The 22,420-nt window shown below is 44.4% G+C and overlaps 1 protein-coding gene and 1 long non-coding RNA gene across 5 annotated transcripts in view; one reads left to right on the forward strand and one right to left on the reverse strand.

Moving 5' to 3' along the window:
* The window catches only part of LOC310687661, a 224,711-nt gene extending 219,733 nt beyond the window's left edge, over positions 1-4,978 (reverse strand). Inside the window, exons 1-2 of the long non-coding RNA XR_014516521.1 lie at positions 4,879-4,978; positions 3,053-3,154 (exon numbers count right to left, since the gene is read on the reverse strand). This is a non-coding gene — a long non-coding RNA (uncharacterized lncRNA). The remainder of the gene's footprint in view (positions 1-3,052; positions 3,155-4,878) is intronic.
* The window catches only part of EPYC (epiphycan), a 30,753-nt gene continuing 11,738 nt past the window's right edge, over positions 3,406-22,420 (forward strand). The window contains exons 1-2 of one of the 4 annotated variants that reach the window (XM_083463036.1): positions 3,406-3,424; positions 9,475-9,653. In XM_083463036.1, coding sequence (XP_083319162.1) covers positions 9,486-9,653 — 168 coding nt within the window. In that variant the 5' untranslated portion in view covers positions 3,406-3,424; positions 9,475-9,485. Of the gene's footprint in view, positions 3,425-4,154; positions 5,854-6,528; positions 6,798-8,946; positions 8,967-9,474; positions 9,654-22,420 lie in introns of those variants that run through there. The other 3 variants (XM_083463038.1, XM_083463035.1, XM_083463037.1) reach the window with 3 other exon arrangements.

The following is a 22,420-nucleotide window of genomic DNA, read 5'->3' on the forward strand; positions in this document are numbered from 1 at the left end:
AGTTCAGAAGCTCCATATGCATGGAGCATGGCTTTCCACCAGCAGTGATGTTTACACAGTACTTTCTTACTTGTACTATTTGTGCAGGCTTTATTTAACCAAATGTAAACTGGCATAGAAATGGAGCAAACTGAACTTAAAATTGGAAAAATGAGAAAGGGGAGCTGAAATTGACAAATTTGTTCATCTCTACTTGGTGAATGTTATCTTTACCTTCCGAAAAAGTAGATTTGCATGCTAAATTATACATAACTAGAGCCACAGTAGCCATAGTAATTTATTTTTAGTCAAACAACTTTACATGATGATGATGATGTTAATAAAGAAATGTGACTCACTAATTAGTTTTTGTCATATATTTAGTTTTGAACACGTGACCATGTTCCTTTCGCTCCAATTGCAAATTTTACATGTTTCCTAGCCCTACTCTGAGAAGCCAATCATCATCCTGTCCAAGATTATAGGGCTATAACAGAAGCAACTGATGACCTTGCCGCCCAAAGTCAATCCTGCACTAGATAATAAGATAAGTGCAGATATACATAATGATCCAAGCCCAAGCTTTTTGTGTTGGGGAGGGGAATAAGAGAATACATAAAAGCAAAAGGTTTTCCAATCGGCGAACTTATACCATGCTGTTGCCTATGAAAGTCTTAGTTAGTCTGCCTTTAAGTTGCCACAGTAAACCAATATTCCCATCTGTTTGGAATTGCCCATATATAAAATATGCTGATAAGCACTATTAAGAATCTGTGTCAGAAATATAGAAAATGTTTGCAATATGACTGTATGCAAGAAATGGAAACTATAATGCATAAGACCAATTCAAGGCAACACCGACAGTTCCTGGGGTGTTTTTTTTGGGGGGGGGGTTGCAGTATTGTCTATGTGAACTCCATGGTATTCTTGAAAGTCCAACAGAAAAGAATTGAGGATGGAGCACAGCAAGGTTTATCAGTTTTGCAACTTTTTTAAACAATAACAGCTGTGTCTAAAGAATCTGTTGATGAGAAATGGTCATTCAAAGGTGCAAAAGAACTACAACTCAAGTATAAATGAATGTCTAACAAAGTAAATTACAAATGGCACATCACAAGGTACAACTTCACGTAATTAATGCATCCCTTGAACTTGTATTAAAAATATTCATAGCAGTTGTAAAAAGGGACACACATCTCTAGGATCATACCCATCTGTCCTTTTTACGTACCACATGCAAGAAATTTCTACTCAACCAACTGTGTAGCTGGAAAGAATTAAATCATCTATCACTGGCAAGTCTAAAGGAAAAGTTTGCAAGAGCTATGTTTTATATAACAAAGAGTCTCATATTTCATGGCTGAAGGAGAAAAAGTAACAGCTAAAGGAAAAACCTACGTCATATATTATGCATCTTTATTCAGTGGCATATGAGATATAATTAATGTATATTTAGTATTAATTTAACCAGTAAAGTCTATTAAAAGTGTTGAGACAGCTGATTCCAGAACTGCAGAATCATATGATGCTTATTAGGAAGTAAAGCCTACTGTAAGCATGTTTAGGACTTCAACTAATAGTACCAAACGATACAAACAAACAACTTCATTTTGAAGCTGTAGTCTAATGGTATGCAACTCCACAAGTAACACTTCATTTACTTTTATTTTGAGTTCTGAATTACAGTCTTTTCCCTACCTAGTACCAGCATATCTACAATAGCCAACCTATCATGGATTTGGCTGGCTCTCAACCTCCACCCCCCACCTCCATTTCTTTCATCCTCAATTATGGTGGGCTTCAACTGTGCAGGAGAGGTTGACACAGCAGACCACAGCAGTATTCCACGTGTCCAAGAAGCATGCACTGAACTAACACGAGATATTTTGTTCCTCCCACTCCCAGCCATCACTAGTTGTTGGATAAAGAGATGGAAAAATCTACTGTGTGTTGTAGTCCAGCATTTGTACTAGCTTATAATGAGAAAAATTCTTAAACAGAATTCTTAGTTTTTGCCCTTTCAAAATATTTTCAGTCTTTGGACTCACAAACTGCAGAACCGGACTGTCATGACATCAGTGTTTCATTACACATAGTTTAATGAGGCACTGGTTGTGAATGGAGAACATGCCATTTTAATTTGTGCTATCCCCTCTCCCCACTATTTTTTGTCATCCAGTTTGGAGATGTTGTCCATGAGAGTCAAAAGCAAACAATAGTCAATAAGTACAACTGATACTAACAACTGGGAACAGATGGTAAATATTTTCATATGGCAGATTTTGGGAAAACAGAGTGACATTAGGTCTTTGGAATCAGATTCCAAATCAGATTCCATCAGATTCCAGAGCCTGGAATCAGATTCATATCCCAAGCCCTCTAATATATTTTTTTTGTGGGGGGAGGGGAGAGGACAACATAAATTACCCTCGCTATTTTTCCCAAATATTGCAGTACCTAACAAATGCAGAATTTGAACTGGTCTACTAAAACTGTTTATTTCAAGTCATGATAGACTCATTTAAATTTAGGCAATTATTCCCAATGTTGGTTTTCTTGAAGCTACAAAAATATACACATTCATAGATAGATACACACACACACACACACACACGCTACAGTTCAATAATCTGAAACATACTGGGGTTGTAAAAACAAAACAAAATGGAGCACAGCAACAGATTTTCTCATTCCAAATCATCCAAAGTGAAGCATTTGAACACAAGAAAGCATCATCAATCTACTAAAAAGGCAACCATATTATTAGTTTTTAAAAGACACTGTTTTCATATAATTATAGTGAAGTGGCATATCTAAAGGATATGTATCTAAGGGATTGTTTAGTACTTATTCCATATATAAGCTAAGTCCCAGGATGTGAAAAATGCATTAGCATATATTCTTTCCCTGTTAGAGGCACGTTTATCTCACTTTTCTTCCCCTTTGTTAAAATTTAGATTGTAAACTGTGTGGGACAGGGACCTGTACAGTGAGTGCCATGCATATCAATGGTGCACTATCAGTACTATTACAATGAAGAAGAGGTTTGAATACAAGAAGTAGACATTCTTACCTGTAATGAATGTCCTTTTAGATCTGCTGTATTGGGTATCTTTTGTGAAACTGCATTTTCTTTTTCAGAACCCAGTTTCCAGATAAATCCATTCAACTAGGCCTGGTTTAGGGAAACAAGGCAGTTAGGACTTGGAAGTTGGTTGAGTGTAGCTTCGGAACATACCAATAGAAAAACTGTAGACATTGGAATAGTTACTAATGCTGTTGTCAGAATTATAACTACTTGCGAAATAAAAAGTAACTAATTCTTTTGAACCTCACCTACTGTAGCTCTTTAGATTCGAACAGTTATTAATCTTTGACTGCTTATATATGGCAGCTGTGAAGACAATCTCTTTGGGCTGTGTTCCCTAGTTCCTCTGGCAACCAAGTCATGAGCACAGCCCAACACTCTCTTTTAATCTAATTCCTTACATCTGTGAAGGAAGATAAACCTGTTCATTGTAGATGCCACATGGAAACAACTTTAAATTGCACCACCTAATGATTGCTTCCACATGGTCATCTATTGGCATCAAGCATGTAATAATTCATTGCTTTAGTTGGGATTATTTTGTCCATTATACTCTGCAAAATGCAAGAAGCAACAACAACATTAATAATGTCAACAAGTCCTTACTCTAGATGAATTAAGATTAACATATGAAATAGTGAAGCCACTGCAGGAAGATTTGTGTATTTGTGTGCATGTGGCAGCCATTCCTTTGAGTAGTGAAATTAAATGTCAATGCAGCTCACTATCTCCTGGATATTTAAATGTAGGATAAGTTTGGGAAGTTGCACCACACCACATGTATATAAATGTTTCAGAACTTCAAATACAATTAATAAAATACCCGGTTATAGCTTTGTCACCACAGTTACTGCTTCAGCTGGTAGAATCCAGGTGATTCTGCTTATTGTGCTGCACTCAAGCCATTTATCAACCTGAAGCCCATTTATTACAATTGTCTTTCTGCTTTCCTGAAGAAAACTAGTTTGGAGCAACCTGTTTCCTTTCCTTGCAAGATAAGCCCTCTTCTTCCCACCCTGAAATGGCACCCCTGCAAAGGAGGAGTTATATACACTCTGAGGGGAGAATTATCAGGGTTAGAGCTAGAGTTGGGTGTGAGGAAAGAGAAGTAACTAAGACTGAGGGAGCTAGTGAGATGAGATTGCAAGGGGGAAAGATTTAAAAAAGACATAAATGCCCACTAGCATCCAGTAAATATTCAGTGCAAGCTCCCTTTGTTCAAACTGCAAAGTGATTTAAGTAGTCTGAGGTCACCTACAGTTCACCTACATCAAGCCATTGGAAATATACCTTGATGCTTTACAGCCTGAGTTGTGGGGAGGAATTAGTTTGGGATTCGCACAAGGACAAGGCCGCATCAATGTTGACAAACAGTATACAGTACTTTGGAGAGAGAAAAGGGAGATCTCAAAATAATTACTTAGCAAGCAGGCCTTTCAGAGATGAGGAAATATCTTGCAGAGTTCAGGCTTAACTAGGCCTCAGCTAGAATTCATTACTGTTTTTTGTTTTTTTTAAACTATACTACAAGGCCTTCTCTTTATATGGGGCGCACTTGTGTATTTTCTTTTGTTTACCCTGAACACTTCTGTTTGCTACTATTTGGTTAAATGAATTGTATTTCTCCAATACAATCTGTGACCCGTTTAAGAAATGACAGCCCCATCTAGGTTAAGAGGGTGGGGGAAGAAGGGGGCCCCATTTGTTTATTTGTTTTCTATATCCCCCTTTATCTAAACATCACAGGGCAACTGAGAGAGCTTGTTAGTTATTTAGTCTATTAGTAGGGAAGTAGGAGACCTATCTCATACCCAGGGTGTGGGTGGATGTGGCATTGAGAAGGCTGTGCCTTGAGAGAGCAATGGCCGTCATTGCAAAAGTGCCACAGTTCCTGCTGAGGAGAAGTGGCTGTGGAGAAGCCCAGTTGCTGAAGTTACTGCACCCGGAAGGACTGCCAGCATTATGGTGTGGGCCCCTTTCACCAACATGTCACCAAAGTCACTGTTACTCGGAAGAAAGTCTGTGCCCCCAGGATCACTGAGGAACAAACTTTGTGGACAAACATTTTCAGTTCCTCTCCATGCCTTCACTAAGGCACTTTGCTGACTGACGTGTAGGAAAAGATGCCAAAAGATGACCAGACTAGCAGGTGCTGTGTTCTACATGCAGTACAAAACCTGACAAAGCTGGCAGCAGTTGTCACTGCTATTTACTTTATATTCTGCCCATCCTCCTGAAGGAGCCCAGGGCAGCATACCAAGCACTAAGAAAACATTACAAAAAAACCTAAAAATAGTTTATGAACATTCTATTAAAAAAGTTAAAAATATACTCCCATCAGCAATCTCAGGGTTACCTGGATGTCTTTCAGCCATCAAATGGCAGGGTCAATTGGAATATTTTAAATAAAAAATTATCCTGCAAATCAGTAATGAGAGATACTCCTCACTTAGAAAGGCAGTCTGCAAATGGGGAACCACCCCTGACAAGGCCCTGTCACAGATCATTGTTAAACAGGCAGCTCCGTGTGGTAACAGTACCAACAAGCCCTCACCTACTGATTCTAGGATCCAAGATGGATAATACTGGGAAAGACACCTTTAGGTACTGGGTCCAAGCCATGTAGGGTCTTATATGTTAGTACTAACACCTTGAATTGGGCCCACACTGACGGTCACTGTGTGCTTTCAAGCCTGATGTCAGATGGCTCCATAGGGCTGCCACGCTTACCAGTTTAGCAGCTGCATTCTACACTAGCTGGATTAAAGATTAAAGAAGAAAGATATGTGTAAATTTATGTCGAATACTCCGGGGAACGTCAGCTAGCTACCAAGGGCTGCAAAATGAACACCGCTTGCTTGGCATCTTCTCATGCATCAGTGTTGGTCAATCCAGAGCAATTTCTGAGTATGGCAGGCATGTGTTTCACTGTGAAAAGCATCTTGCAAAGAGACAATAGGAGCTAAAATGTGGTAAAACATGTGAAACCCTACCAAATGATTTCCAGTTGCAGTTTTTGGGATTAAAATATGCATTGTGTGGAATGCACTGCACTGGGTTTCATTTATAATCATAATTAGCGAAGAGGAAAATCCTTCTGGTGATTAGACTGAAGTTATTGCAATGTTTTAATTTGGGGATAATTGGGTCAAACGATTGAGCCCTGAGCTCTTTGGACGGCCTTGAGCATGTCATTTCCTCTTAGCTTCAGTTGCTCAAATGTCTAGTGAAAATATTATCGTATTTCTCAAGTTTCTTGTTAAGAGGATGGATGTAAATATTTCCTGAAACACACTTTGCACACTAAATGTTCATTTGGCATAATAAAATAATAAATAATTGTATTAATACTAACAGAAACTATATAACAATGTGTTTAGTTGTTCCTTTTTTTACTACTAGGCTTAAAAAACACAGGCTCAAGTGTTCAGAGCTTTCTGTTTATTCTTGGAAATGCTGAATGATGTATTAGCTGGTGCAGTAATGGGTTTTAAAATCCTCTTTCTGCAAAAACAAATTGCACCCAGTTACATCATTAGCTTTTTGCACTTAGATTTCTTTCAGAAATTGTGATATGAAGGTGTTTAAGCACCAATAATTTTCTCAGGATTAGAGCTTCCTGTACCACCCTCCCACAAACCAGGCACCCCACTGCCATTGGTTAGGGTCAAATACCACAGGCTCTGCATTCAGAGTAATTCTGTGCCATTTGAGAAAGCAAGAGCCAAAGGTAAGTTTTCTGTTTCTTTCTTTATTGATTAGCAAACTGGATTTTTTATATATAAAAAAGCAGAAGCTATTTTTAAGCAACGCATTTTAATATTTTGAGAAGAATTAGAATTATAAAAATGTACCTTATGTTATTTTTATATGGCTATTTCTTAGTACCTTCCTGTGAGAGAGTAATACATTATTGGCATCAAAATATTTGACAGCTCTTGTAGATGCCAGTGTAATTACAGTATGTTCCAATATTTTGCTTATACTCTAAAAGGCGTACAGAGACACACAGATTTCACAAGCAGTTTTTAGTGGACCAAGCAGATTTACAGGTGTGTGTGTGTGTGTGTGTGTGTGTGTGTGTGTGTGTATATACAACACATATATAGAGACATATATATCGTATATGAGAGAGATTAGTGTGGTTTTTTTTCTTTAGATGTAGTCTTCAACAGCCAAATATGCTCCAAAATACTAGATTATATTTCTTTATTTGTAAATGTAATCTAAATTATATAATAAAACAATAAAATAGTAATATGATATAATATCCTCTTTTGCCAGGTCCAAACTCTTATTCTTCCAGTAAAACAAAACAGTATCTTCAGTGGGTAGTGTGATGGTTTTGGATCTGGAAGACATGGGTCCAGTCATGTGTTCAAGACACAGTCTCTCAGTTTCAGCATTACATTTGCACATTTAGATAGTCAGGGACTTACTTCAGAGCTCCTTGTGAGAATGTAAACAACAAAAAATCAACTACTTTGCAAATTAGAAGTTCTAGACAATATGAGCAGTAGTAAAAACAGTACAAGCTACAATATGAACAAATCAACACACTGTTTGGAAATATAAATAAACAGAAAAAATAACCAAGTTAGACTGTCCTTATACTATTTATTACAAAAATTTCCAAATAAGTTCATTGACGTATAAGAGGTTCCTAAGTTATCAGCATAATAGCATATCTGTAGAGCAACTCTTTAGACAAACCTTTAACACTGTAAATAAATCAGTTCTGAAAAATGCAATACAGTTAACCCTTGGTTATAGGCAAAGAGAGTCTGCCGGCTGTAGGTTATGTCTTCTAGGTAGCTAAAAAAACTGGAAAGTGTACAAGAGAAAAATGAGCGCCTTGTGCTGTTCACCATTCCCATTGGAATTTCATGCCTCCATGTGTAAACCTGCTTCACAAAGGCCTTCTTTCAAGAGGCTTAATATCAGTTTGTTTCAGTCTAGGGAACCTCAAAAGACAAATTGTCTCATGAATTTCTAATATCATACACTGTGTGCTGTTCTTTAAGCACAGCTTCTAAATGTGTAAAAAGTCATGTGCTGCTTTCTCAGTTTAAATACAGTGTGTGCATGTGTGTGTGTATTCAGACTTTTCCCATATAAATCCCTCAATGTATGTGAATGATACAATGAAGATTGGAAATTGGATGGGGGAGGGGTATTTAAAATTTGATGTGCATTGCTTTAAAATGATAAGAGAAGACTGTTAATGTTCAGACCACATGGCTCCTATCCAACTAAAGCTATTTGTGCTTGGCACAAGTTAGTTGCAACTAACAAAGCACATTGATTCCACTTTGGCTTAAGGGTGACTAACTAGTTGGGCAGTGGCCAGTATTTTAAACAAAATTCAAACCAGTGTTCCGGATCTACTTTAGATTTCAATAAAACAATTGTAAACAATATAGTTATAACCTAGCCCAATCCAGCACGCTTAAGCGTGCAGAGGCTCTGTGAGTTCAAAATCCAGTTTCATGGGCTGCATTCACATTGCCACCAGAACTTGCATTCAGCCCATTGGAACAACATGTGCATGAACCTGGAGTCACTCATTGCAGAACCAGGAAGAATATTCTAGATGAGTTATTGTGCAGTATAGAGTTTAGGCAGCGTACTTCTAGCCCAGAATCTCGTGGCCTGAGCCCATGCTTATGAACAGATTAGTCCCATTTGAGCCATATGGGGGTCTGGCTTTATCCCATAACCAAACTGTATCTATTTAGGTATATGTGCTGGACTCCTAGCTATCGGGAGCACCTGATGCTATAGGGTAGCAGTCTCTTACAGGAGACCACAACACTAAAATACAATCCAAAGTATTGAAAGAAGCTGAGTGGGAAGTGGGGAGAGCAGGCCTTGAGTATCCTCTGATTTCTGGATCCAGGTGATCACTCTTCATAATGTATTCAACCTGCTCTGTACAACCACCCCACTAAGAGTCTCGACCAACATAGCGATGGAGCACAGCTATGCACCTGCGATGTCCACTGACCGCAAAGGAGGCAATATGAATCCCATCAGGACTTCTTAACCATGGAGAAAGCTTATCACTTTTAGAGTAGTGTATAATTGGGAATGTTGCCCTTATACATCCAGTTGTACAAGTATGTATATTGTTTACTTGACAAACAATTCCAATTATATATGCTGAAGTAGAATGTCTAAATAGAATAAGTATCATTTGAAAATGTTTCTCTCTGAAGTGTTGCACTCTCCTGATTTCCATCATGGCTCATGTGACCGATTACTGTGTATACACACATCAAATTATTTGTAAAACTCCTTAGCTCATCACATTTCTAGTTAATAGTATTCAATAACCTATGCATAATATTTCATATGATATTTGCATTTATATTTTTAATAATCACGTATATGCTCTCTTCCTCTAGGAGACTGAAGAATGAAGGCCATTGCAAATATTTTCATGCATTTTTTTTTCTTTGATGCTGTTTTGGCTGGTCCTACAAGGAGTCCTGTAACTTATGACTCTGAAACATATGATGTTGGTTTGGAAGATCTGGATAGCCTATATGACTATGATGAAAATCTGTCTGTTGATCAGGCACAGGTAATTCTAAATTGTGGGGTTTATTTTTCTCTTATGTATCATATTGTACAATTGTTAATACAGTGGTACCTCGGGTTAAGTCCTTAATTCATTCCGGAGGTCCGTTCTTAACCTGAAACTGTTCTTAACCTGAAGCACCACTTTAGCTAATGGGGCCTCCTGCTGCTGCCACGCCGCCAGAGCCCGATTTCTGTTGTCATCCTGAAGCAAAGTTCTTAACCTGAGGCACTATTTCTGGGTTAGTGGAGTCTGTAACTTGAAGCATATGTAACCTGAAGCGTATGTAACCCAAGGTACCACTGTAGTGATAACAAGCACATTTTTATATTAGGTGGGTTGGGGAGAAGAAATGGGTTACATTGAGAGGTACTTGTATTTTCTGTTTAATGGACTCAGTTTACAATTCAGATCACAGTCAGCAATTTGTGTGTTTCTGCAGGAAGTAGGTACATATCGGAGGATCTCATTAGGGAATCCCTGAGTGATGGCATGCTAAAATAGAGTAAAGCAAACATCCATTATCTCACCTGTTTGCACTATGGTCTGTTGGCATCACCTAATCTGTTGATATACCATCATGTCTTTTGATAACACACTAGAACAGCTGGTGCTTGAGCCCATCTCATGTTCTTGTGGATCACTTGGGGTATAGCCAGGAGCTGATATTACATTAATATTGGGAATCTGAGGTGAGGTACCCATGTAGCGGAAGTTGTCCCCAGTTCTAGTCACCATGTAGAGGCGCCTTAAGGTCCAAAACAGTTTACTGCTGCAGAAGATAAAGCTTCAGTAATACAGTTCCAGATGTTCATATATACATACAGCTTGTAGGCTTTGCAGCTTCAGATAGATATATACAAGTTCAAAGTATTTCTGTTGCTCCAGTTTCAAGGCATAACACAGACTCCAGCTCACAGACAGACTCAAAGACTGACTCTGACACATAGACCCAAGATCCCGGCAACGCTGAACTGACGTGCCTTAATCACTTATATAGACAGCACTGGGCCATTGCCATAGCAACTGACTTGGTTAACCTATTGGCTTATGATTCTGTCTGAAATGTCAATAGTGACCAGGCCTGGGAGGAAAAAATAGACAATTTTATAGAAGTAGTTGAAAATGTTTTGATATTCATGAGAGAATTTTGTTTTACATTTGCTTTCAGAATAGTCTCTGTGCGTGAAGTTAAGCAACTGGAATCTGATTGATAGAAGAATGCTAAAGAGAAACAATTTCTGACAGTTTAGGGCAATAAACATTATATTATGTTGGGCATCTTAGGGATGAAAGTCTGGCTATATTACACAAGGAAATACAGGAAAGTAAAACCAGTGTTTTCTTCACATTGTGAGGAAAGTGTATTTCTTTTTGTGATTTATAGCCAAGATAGAAGTCTAGGATTTTTGCCATGGTGTCAGTGGGAGGTCTTCTTCCCACACTGGAATTCTTTTTACAAATTCATACAAATGGTATAAAACTTTTAAAAATGCATGCCTGGAATTTTATGTAAATACTCTGAGTTATGTATCTTCTCGGATAGGCTGTGTTGTTGCCATCCTCCAGGTGCTAAGGAAAGTGGACAACTTGTGCAGATTTTGAACTGTAGGATGATGAATTTGGCTCCTGACATCTCCCTTTGTACATTGCTGTCTCTTGTATCACTGTGATCCTTCCAGGTAGGAAGGTGGAAGATCTAAACAGAAGTCTGGGTTTACTTTAATTGTCCTATTACCATAGCTAAGAAGAATACTAGAGTGGAAAATTCTGGAAGTTTACCAATCTGCAGATGAGGTGGTATATTGGCTTTCGTTTCTTCTTTAGCTTCCAAGTTCCAGGAACTTGGCTCCTTTTAAAATATTTCATCCTAAGGGGGCTTATTGTTCAGGAGAGAATTGAGGAAAAGAAAGATGCCATTCAAGTAGATAATTTATGTGTCTGCTGCCAAGCAGAGACAACAGGAAAAAGGAAATGTTAAAAGAAAATAAACATAAGAACAAGGAAGGGATGGTTAGGTCCAGCAGGAGAAAGAGACTAGAAAGGGAGTGCAATTTGAGGAGTAGTCTGTACTTATTTTCATTTTTGAGCTGAGCCTCAAAATGTTCCTCAAGCTTCTGAAATATAGTATTTATATTTTTCTTTGGGGTTAGCATATCAGTCTCTTTTGAGAAACGTGTCCATGTTTGCCTGTAGCTGTTGAAAGATTCCCATGTCTATAAAAATCTTAAAGTGGAAACATTTTTATTAGCTCTGATTCAAACCTTGAATCATGAGGACTACCATAATTGCACTCCAGACCTGAACAAGTAAGCTGAGCTACCTGCCTGAAAATGAAGATGTATGGGAATTCCCTTTCACATGCTTGAACCAACCCTAGAATAGCAGAAGAGGGAATTGTAGTTCTAGGCAGGAGTGTAAGTCTGAAAACAAGACAAGTCATATAAGACATAACAGAGCAGTGTAAGACATCCTCCTTCACACAGGTGGGGAAAGGGGTGTTTCTATTTGCAGTCCACATTTAATAAGATGCAAATTGCACTTACTGACACATGTATTATTGTGACACATGTACTATACTCAACTCATGTGTCAGTACTCTTATGAAAGTATTTATTTATCACATTTATATACTACCCATATAACTAAGTTGTTTGCAGCATCTTATGTATAAGATGTATAATGCATTTTTATTATACAATCCAAAGTTTAAAACAATAAAACCAGCAGTAGAGAAACTATCTAAAAGCCAGCATAAACAGAGCAGCATAAATGCAAACCACCATAAAACCAGCCAGGGCGAAGAACTTGGTGCAGTTATTTAAAAGTGCCAAACAAATATGCCTATTATAAAGGTGTGATAAAATAAAATTTAAAAGGCTTCACCTTTTCCTTTTTACTATTCCTTGCACACTTCTTGGCAAAAGTCATCCCACAGGGCAACAAAGAAATTTTCCATTCCAAAACCAGGCCTGAAACCCAACTCAAATAGAGAAAACCCAACTCAAATAGAAAATCAGCGTTATCCATGAGAATCTAGAACTAGATCACCCAGTCAAATACCTTACTTAGGAAGGGGATATTTGTGACCATCTTGGACTTGTTAATAGGTCTAGGCTAGTTTGTTTTTCAAGACAATCTAATTATCACCTCTTTTAAAGTGGCCGGGACTGTTTCTTCTTGCAATGATGAATTCATAGCCTACTGGATCCAGATAGACATTTGATATAATATGGCAAGATATGCAAGGGTCCAGCACATGTGATTGGATGAAGTCACTCTTCCCTACTAAAGTTTAAGTGCCAGTAAAACAGGACATTTAACATAGACTCAGGTAGTATTTTCCATTACTTTCATAGAAGCAATCCTTAGCATAATGTGATAAAATTAAAAAGCAAGGATATCAAGAGAAGCATCCAAGAGAAAATTGCTAAGCAGCAAAAGTAAGGGAATGACTACCCCTTCTTTAGACTCCTTGAAATTAAATTTGAACTAGGGCAATGGACCGGCGGGGGGGGGGGGGGGCGGATGTCAAAGTCTCTTAGATGGTACATGTTTAAATTATTTAAAAAGAATGAAAATTCCTGTGTAATCATTCTGATTAAAAGGCATACTTAAACATGATTATTTTCTCTTCCTTGAAAATTTTCAAGACTAAATAATAGCAGAAGGGGGTAAAGTTAAAAAGCTGACATAATGAGAGAAAAATATTTTCAGCTGTGATGGTATAAGAGATTGATTGTAGCGGGGGGGGGATGAAAGAGAATCCTATCAGCCTTGACAAAATTACTACATGGTGATCCTACATGCATGTATACAGGCTGGGAAGCAATTGACTATATCTTCCCAGGTCATGTTACACTATGTGGACAATCACGTCATGCTTAGAATTGTGGATTGGGTTTTAAATAATGCATTAGAAAATACCAAATCGGTAATATCATGTGTTTGTACACATCTGGCAACTGTGCAAAAGTTCACTTACTTTCCATGGCTGAATGACTGCTGAACGTTTTTGTCTGAGGAAGGAGATTAGGATGCAGCTCATTTTCAGGAAGATAGGTGTGCAGAAATCAGTGGATCCTCATGGGAGGGTTATGCTGCTGTTGCTACTTCTGTCTTCTTCAAAAATAGGCTCTTACACCTCCTCCCTCTGTTGGGGTTGAGAGGAGATAAGAGCAGGGTAAGAGGAGAAGGACCTTAAAATCTTTGGGGGGGTTAGGTCAGGTCTTACTCAGATGTAGCAAAGGAGCTTTGTTTACAGCACTTCTGGCAGCAGTTTTCTGAGCTCAAAGATTATAGGTGATTGCCTCACCTGTTTTACAAACAGAGTTTGAGGTGAAAGAGAAGATAATGTCATTGTGAGCCACTTGGGTTGGGACTAAGTGAAGATCTTTTGATCAGCTGATTTTGATACAAAATCATTCGGAACTAGTTTACTTTGCTTTGGGGGGGGGGGGAGATGCAGATCCAAATAACTACTTGGGCTTGTGTTGCTAAATGTAATGGTTAAATATTGATTGCCGAAGGGAGAAAAATCATTCATATGATATGAATAAGGGGCGCCGACTTATAAAAAACATTGGGGGAGCCCGCGAAAGCTCATGAATAATAAATAAGCTCATGAATATGCAGATAAAGTGGCACCGCCTCCTCGTGAGCGAATAGGGGAGAGCGTGCTGCGCCTATTAATCAGCTCCAAAGGAAATTGGGTGGAGCTTTTGCTCGGGAGGGAGGGCAGGAGGCATGCAGCCCGACCCTGTGCATTTTGGGCTGAGGGAGGGGCGGCGGTGGCGCTCTGCTGGAGGGGCGCCCGAGATTATTGGGGGGGCAGAGCCCCCCAAACGAATTTTTGAGGGGGCTCGGGCCCCCTCAGGCCCCATGGAGTCGGCGCCTGTGTTCATATCCATCAGCTATTGGGGCCAATATGCAGTTAAGTTCACATATACTGTATAGTGTAGGTCATGTAAACAAGGGTGTGTGTTTTCCCTGAATAATTTTCATTTTCCACAGGTATTACATTAACACAGAATTTTCTGAGGGTTTCAGGACTTTAGGTGGCTTGGGGATTTTGCCAGGGTAAGCCAATGGGCACTTAATAGAAACCACTCAGGAAACCATTTTAAAATTTCATTCCTGTTTACCACAGAAAACACAGTAGCAGACTGCTTTGGAAGAAACTGTAGAATATATGCTTAGTTTAGGAAAACTGAATGGAAAGTGCATAAGATGGACATTAAAAGGTTTTTAGAATGTATTTGATACTTTATTTCCCCCCGTTATACCATGCACAGTATGCAATTTGACTTTGAAGAAACATGTACTACTGCATATCTGAGAATCCCCATACTCATGTGTCAGGGGTTTAGGAGCAGAGGCACGGGCAAGGGAGGAAACAGAGAGCGAAGGGGAGGAGGCAGAAGAAAAGATGAGTGATGACGACGACCCGAGATCTCCTAGTCTTTCCAGTGAATCAGAGGATTCACAGAAAGGAGCACCAGTGGCCAGGGCAAGGGGGGAGTCTAGGGGGGCACCCCAGGAAGATAGAGCCAGAGGGGACTCAGGGGGGAGCAGCTGGAAATCGGGACCAGCGTCACCGCCAGGAAGCAGGGAAGAGGAAAGGAGCCAGGGGGGAAGCGCTGGCAGCTCACCACAGGAGGGAGGGCATGAGTCAGGAGTGGCCACACCTCCATCGGGGAGCGAAGAAACGGTTAAGAGGAAAGTGGAAGGTTGGGCGCGCGCGCCAAGTTCAAATGCAGAGGAAGGCGGCGCAGTAAGCAGCCCCGAAAGGGAACCAGGTCCTAAAGCCCGGCGCAAGGAGGCAGGAGGGTCCGGGTCAGCGTCAGAAGAATCCCGGAAGGAAGAAGCCCCGGGGGGTAGAGGGACCCAGAGGAGGACAGTCAGGCGGAAAAGGTGGAGCAAGGCTAGGATATTAAGTTGGTGCACACGGGGCGGAGACTCAGACGGAGCTTCGCCGATCTAGCTACTAGACGTAGAGTTGCGCGCAGCAGCGTGAGAATGGAAACTGTAATTCAATAAAGACTTTTACTTAATGATCGCTGGCTAGCGTGATCCTCTGTGAGCTAGGATCTTCAAGCAGCTCTGACAGTAAGCTCCGTCTCTCAATTGTGGGCATCTACAGCCTCGAGGAGGGGAGAGAAGCAGGTGCCTACCAGCGAGCTCACGAACGGCAGCCGACATGACGGCTGAGCAGCAGATAGCGGAACTCAGAGAAGCAGTGTCACAACTGAATGCAGCGGCTCTCGCATCCAGGAAGAGAGAGGAGGAGGCAGCTGCCGCCTGCAGGGATCTCCAGGTCAGGTTAGACGTGCTGACAAAGCAGACACCCCGGCAGGAGGGAATTGGGTTGGCGAGACGGACAGGCGGGCTGGTCTCTCACTTCGATGGGAACCTGCAACAGTATCCCAACTTTAGAGCCGACGTACTGTGCGCACTGCAACTGCTGCATAAAGACTTTAGAGATGAGCAAGAGAGAGTGGGATTCATTATGTCCCATTTGCATGGGGATGCTAGAGCATGGCTACGCAATTTATGGAGAGATAAGGATCCGGCGCTCCAGAATGCAGATGCCTTTATTAAAGCGATGGATGGGTGTTTTTTATCAAGTATTGACGTGGATCTTGCACGGAAGGAGGTGCATGGGCTGAGACAAGGGAGGGCCAGCGTCAGGCAGTATCATGCCCGCTTTTTCGCCTTGGTCAGTGCCCTGGAATGGGACAGAGATTCGGCTCCTGTAAGAGACCTCTTTTGGGAGGGGCTGCACAACTCGATTAAAGATGAGATCGCGAGGGGGGAGAGACCCCGAACCACCCAGGAGGTCGTTCAGAGGGCACTGGCAGTGGGGGTGAGGCTGGAAGGACGTCCGTGGAGCAGGGACGAAGGGCGTGGAGGGCGCGAACCAGCCAGGGGCCCCTCCTTCCTTCCCAGAGAAGCAGCGCGGGCGCAATCCACGCCTCCGCCAGGAGGAGGAGCCGAACCTATGGAGGTTGGAGGTGCAAGGGCTCAGTCAGCAACCAGAGCCCTAGCACCGGCAGCAGTGAAAGCGAAGCCTCCTAGAGGGAACAGGAAGTGTTACGTCTGTGAGGAGCCAGGGCATATGGCAAAAGAGTGTCCCCAGAGGCTCCACAAGCTTACTGCAGCCTCGGCAATGGTGACTGCAGCAACGCAGCAAGGGGGACCACAGCAGGGAAACGACGCAGTCTGGCTGGAGGAAGAGGCCCTGGGGCCCAGCCAGACGTGTTAGTGACGCAGTCCCCAGAGGTTTTACAGCCCGTGAACCCCCTCCCGCCCAAACCAGTGGTGAGGCTCACCGCATCTCTCCAGCTGCCCAATGGAATCACCACTGACGTGCCCATCACAGTTGACTCGGGCAGCAACGCGGACTTTATAGGGCAGGACTTTGTCGACAAGCACGCTATACAGTTGCTGCCGGCCACACTGCCCCTGCAGGTTGTCACGGTGGATGGCAGGGAGTTGCTAGGGGGGCAAGTGGTGAAGCAGACGCCGCCCATGGCGATGCGACTTGGAAATCACAAAGAAATCATCAGCTTCAATGTCACTCAACTATCGGATACGCCCATTGTATTGGGAATGAGTTGGCTGGACAAGCACAGCCCAACGCTGGCTTGGTACCAGAGGCAGCTGATCTTCGGCTCTTCCTTTTGTGCTGAACACTGCATCGTGCCCCGGCAGGAAGGAGAGGAAGAGGAGTCACAGCTGCTGCTAGGCACGCTGCAAGCGATTCCCCACAAGTACGCAGAATTTTTGGAAGTTTTCTGCGAGGAGGCAGACAGGCTACCCCCTCACAGGCCATATGACTGCAAGATTGACCTGCTGCCGGGGGTGGCGCTGCCTAAGGGGAAACTGTATTCCATGTCAGAGGACGAGCTGCAGGAACTCAAACAGTTCATAGATCATAATTTGGAGCGCGGTTTCATCCGAGAGTCCAAGGCAGCGGGGGGCAGTCCAGTATTCTTTGTTAAAAAGCGAGACACGCCCCAAAAAAGACTGGTCGTGGACTATCGCATTTTAAACAATGGGACCAAGCCGTCGGACTTCCCCATGCCCCGAATCGACGACCTCCTGGCGAAGGTGCGGAAGGGGAAAGTGTTCACCAAGTTAGACCTGCGAGGGGCGTACAACCTCATTCGTATGCGGGAGGGAGATGAGTGGAAGACGGCCATGTTCACGCCACTGGGTACCTACGAATACAGAGTTATGCCCTTTGGATTGCAAAATGGCTCCCACGTTTTTCAAGCTTTCATGCATCACGTGTTGGCGGGACTTCTCTACAAGACGTGCGTCTGTTTCTTAGATGACATCCTGATCTTTTCGGAATCGCAGCAGGAGCATGACAGACACGTCAAGGAAGTGCTGACCAGACTAAAGCAACATAGGCTCTACGCCAAGCTGGAGAAGTGCCAATTTGACGTGACGGAGGTGGATTTTCTGGGCTACAAGTTGTCTGACAAGGGGCTCGCCATGGACAGCGCCAAGGTTCGCGCGGTATTGGATTGGAAGAGTCCACGCAACCGGAAGGAGGTCCAGAGGTTTGTCGGCTTTGCGAACTTCTATCGCAAGTTTATCAAGGGCTTCGCTATGCAGACAGCGGCCATCACAGACACGCTTAGCTCCAAGAAAAAGAAGTTCGTTTGGACAGAGGAGGCGGAGCAGTCCTTTCAGGCACTCAAGCGTCTCTTCGCGTCGGAAGAGCAGCTGCTTCACGTCAACCCCAGCAGGCCGATGAGGGTGGAGACAGACGCCTCGGACAGAGCCGTGGGGGCGGTCCTGCTGCAAAAGGACCAGCAGGGGGTGTGGCGACCGGCAGCGTTCTACTCCAGGAAGCTCAGCAAGTCCGAGCAGAACTACACCATCTGGGACAGGGAGTTGCTGGCCATTCATGCAGCGTTCAAAGCGTGGAGGCACTTCCTGATCGGCGCCAAGCACACGGTGCAGGTTTGCACGGACCACAAGAATCTGGAGCACTGGCGCACGGCACAGTTCCTAAACCAGAGGCAGATACGTTGGGCTGAGTTTTTTGCGAACTTCGACTTCCGCATAGAGTATGTCCCGGGGGACACTAACATCATGGCGGACGCCCTCTCCCGTAAGCCACAGTATCTGGAGGACGCAACGCCAGCGGCCGCCATGCACATCTTCGCACCAACAGTATGGGCGTGCGCCGCGGCCACCGTGGACCTGGAGGCGGTGCGACGAGCGTTGCAGGATGACTCCTTCGCGCAAGCAAAGATGGCAGAGGTGCAAAGGGGCACGGCTGCGGCCGACGGTTTCCAGCTACGAGATGGATTGTTCATCCGTAAAGGGGCCATCTACGTGCCGGGAGACGACCTTCGCGCCAAGGTGCTGCAGCAGCTGCACGACGCGCCCACGGCCGGGCACTTTGGCAAGGAGAAGACGGTGGAATTAGTAGCCAGGGATTTCTGGTGGCCTGGAATGAGAGGGGAGGTCGCAGACTACGTGGCGAGGTGTGACACCTGCCAGAGGGCCAAACCAGTGCACAAACCGCCGGCCGGACTGTTGGAACCGCTGCAAACTCCGGTCGAACCTTGGGAAAGGGTGGCCCTGGACTTTGTCACGGATCTGCCCAGCTCGAGGGGCAAGACGGCAGTGCTGGTGGTGGTAGACCTGTTTTCCAAGATGGCGCATTTCATTCCGTGTGCTAAGGTGGCCACGGCGGAGCAAACCGCCAAACTGTTCATAGACCACGTGTTCAAGGTTCACGGTCTGCCACGGTCTATTCTGTCCGACCGGGGGCGGCAGTTCATCTCGAATTTCTGGCAGAAGCTGATGGGCTTCCTGAACGTCAAGATCAACCTGGCGTCGGCGAGACACCCGCAGACCAACGGGCAAGCGGAGCGGGTCAATGCCATTATGCAGCAGTACCTGAGATGTTATGCAAATCAACAGCCTGCGACGTGGGTGGATTACCTGCCGCTTGCCGAGTTCGCCTACAACAACACGAAGCACGTGTCCACGGGGGTCACGCCGTTCTTCGCCAACAACGGGAGGCACCCCAGAACCTTCCCGGGACTGGAAAGAATGGGAGAGGGGGAGCCGCAGACAGCAGATGCGTTCGCGTCGGAGCTGCAGGAAGTCCACGATCAGCTGAGGCGCCACCTGGAGCTGGCCAAGCACGCATACAAGGTACAAGCGGACAAGCACAGAAGGGTTGACGAAGAGCTCCACGTGGGAGACTGGGTTTGGTTAGCAGCCCACGCAGTGCCGGCCAGGTCGTTGGCCAAGAAGAAACTAGGGCATAAACAACTGGGGCCCTACCAAGTCGAAGAGCAGGTCAACCCGGTAGCGTTCAGACTGGCACTTCCGGAGGGTTCCAGAATGCATCCGGTATTCCACAGATCGGTGCTCACTCCCTACAGGGCACCGCACAGGTTCCAGGAACCCGGAACGGCGCCGAGTCCGGTCAGAGACAGAACAGGGCACGCGGGAGTGGCACAGAAGGAGCGCATCAACGAAGTCACGGAGATTTTGGACTCCAGATGGGGGGAAGAGGGGGTAGAATACTTTCTCGCCAAGGAGGGCACCCCGGCCAGTGCGAACAGCTGGGTGCCGGGCTACGCCTTGGACGAACCTCTCCTCAAAGACGAGTTTCATGCCCTCTTCCCCCATAGACCTATGCCAGCAGACTTTTTCGACGACTGGCTTTTCACGCCCACGCTTTCGGCCAGCACTTTCCGGGGGTTCGACTCGGACGAGGACCCGACACAAGACGTCCGTTCCCCGGAGGGGTCACCCTCGGGATCTGCATCAGAACCCTCGTATTGGTGGGACGATAGACCAGAGGAGCAGTTCCGCAGACGGTGGCTGGAAGGCCCAGGACGAGCAACACCACCAGGAGGAAGTGAGGGAGAGACGGACATGGACGTTTTCGGGGACGACCCTGGTTTCGAGCACGGCGGCACAGAGATGGAAGCGGAGGTGACCGTTGTCGACGAGAGCAGGGAGGAAGACCTGCGAGACTTCAGATGGAGACCCGCCACGGGAAGCGACCGATATCCGACGTTCGTCCCTTTGCAACAGCAGCCCCCAGCTCCAGCACCGGAAGGAGGGGAGGGGGGAATGGGGGGCTTCGAGGGGGGGATGGATGTCAGGGGTTTAGGAGCAGAGGCACGGGCAAGGGAGGAAACAGAGAGCGAAGGGGAGGAGGCAGAAGAAAAGATGAGTGATGACGACGACCCGAGATCTCCTAGTCTTTCCAGTGAATCAGAGGATTCACAGAAAGGAGCACCAGTGGCCAGGGCAAGGGGGGAGTCTAGGGGGGCACCCCAGGAAGATAGAGCCAGAGGGGACTCAGGGGGGAGCAGCTGGAAATCGGGACCAGCGTCACCGCCAGGAAGCAGGGAAGAGGAAAGGAGCTAGGGGGGAAGCGCTGGCAGCTCACCACAGGAGGGAGGGCATGAGTCAGGAGTGGCCACACCTCCATCGGGGAGCGAAGAAACGGTTAAGAGGAAAGTGGAAGGTTGGGCGCGCGCGCCAAGTTCAAATGCAGAGGAAGGCGGCGCAGTAAGCAGCCCCGAAAGGGAACCAGGTCCTAAAGCCCGGCGCAAGGAGGCAGGAGGGTCCGGGTCAGCGTCAGAAGAATCCCGGAAGGAAGAAGCCCCGGGGGGTAGAGGGACCCAGAGGAGGACAGTCAGGCGGAAAAGGTGGAGCAAGGCTAGGATATTAAGTTGGTGCACACGGGGCGGAGACTCAGACGGAGCTTCGCCGATCTAGCTACTAGACGTAGAGTTGCGCGCAGCAGCGTGAGAATGGAAACTGTAATTCAATAAAGACTTTTACTTAATGATCGCTGGCTAGCGTGATCCTCTGTGAGCTAGGATCTTCAAGCAGCTCTGACATCATGCTTATGTAGCCAAAACCACACTACTTGTGGACAAAAGAGAGGTATTGCTAGACTCAGCGTAAACTGAAGGTATGAGAAATTTTTAGAGGAAAATATCCTAAAGGGGCAGAGATTCCCCAAAAGAGTTCCATAATAGCCCAATTACATTGAATTGGGTTCAGTGAGACAAAACATGACAACTGGATGGAAAGGAGGACTAGAATGGAGTGACTGAGAAAGGAGGACGAATAAACATGTTTGTGGTAGGAGGAGCCAGCTCCTTGTACATATACGTAGGTCACTTCCTAGGTTAGGCTGAGAAGCTATATTTAAATACCAACAGAGACGGAAGAGAGACATGGCCATATACATGAATGGGGAAATAAGAGAATTCATTGGAGCTTAAATGGTGTACATGTGTATCTCCCAGCAACCGGGCCCCTCCAAATAAATTCGACAGCCCAACGGGTACTGACTAAAGGCTGGGCAAACAAGGAGGGGGGGGACAGTGTTTGTGTGAGCAGATTTAGGTGTCTGGAACCCTGAACACAACCACTTCACAATGCAACATTTTGTTGTAGGCCACCACTTAGACATTCTAGGTAAGAGTAGCAGTGTTGCCTTCTTGACAAGCATAAACAGCACCCAGTCAAAAGTTTTAAAAGATCCCTAAAGGCATTTCAGTTACTTCAGTTTTATTTGAGAATCTGTAAGAACATAACGAGGTCAAACTTACAAGGAAGAGTTTAAGTCCCATTGATTTCAGTAGAAAAGTCTTCATGGGGATATCTTATTTCTTCAAAGATACAGTTCAGATACATTGCTTGTTCCTACTGTTTCTGTTCACATGAACTAAGTGTCTTGATGTCATGAGTTCATGAGACCTTTT

This window comes from Podarcis liolepis, assembly GCF_965112155.1.
Source record: "Podarcis liolepis genome assembly, chromosome: 10".
Lineage (NCBI taxonomy): Eukaryota > Metazoa > Chordata > Lepidosauria > Squamata > Lacertidae > Podarcis > Podarcis liolepis.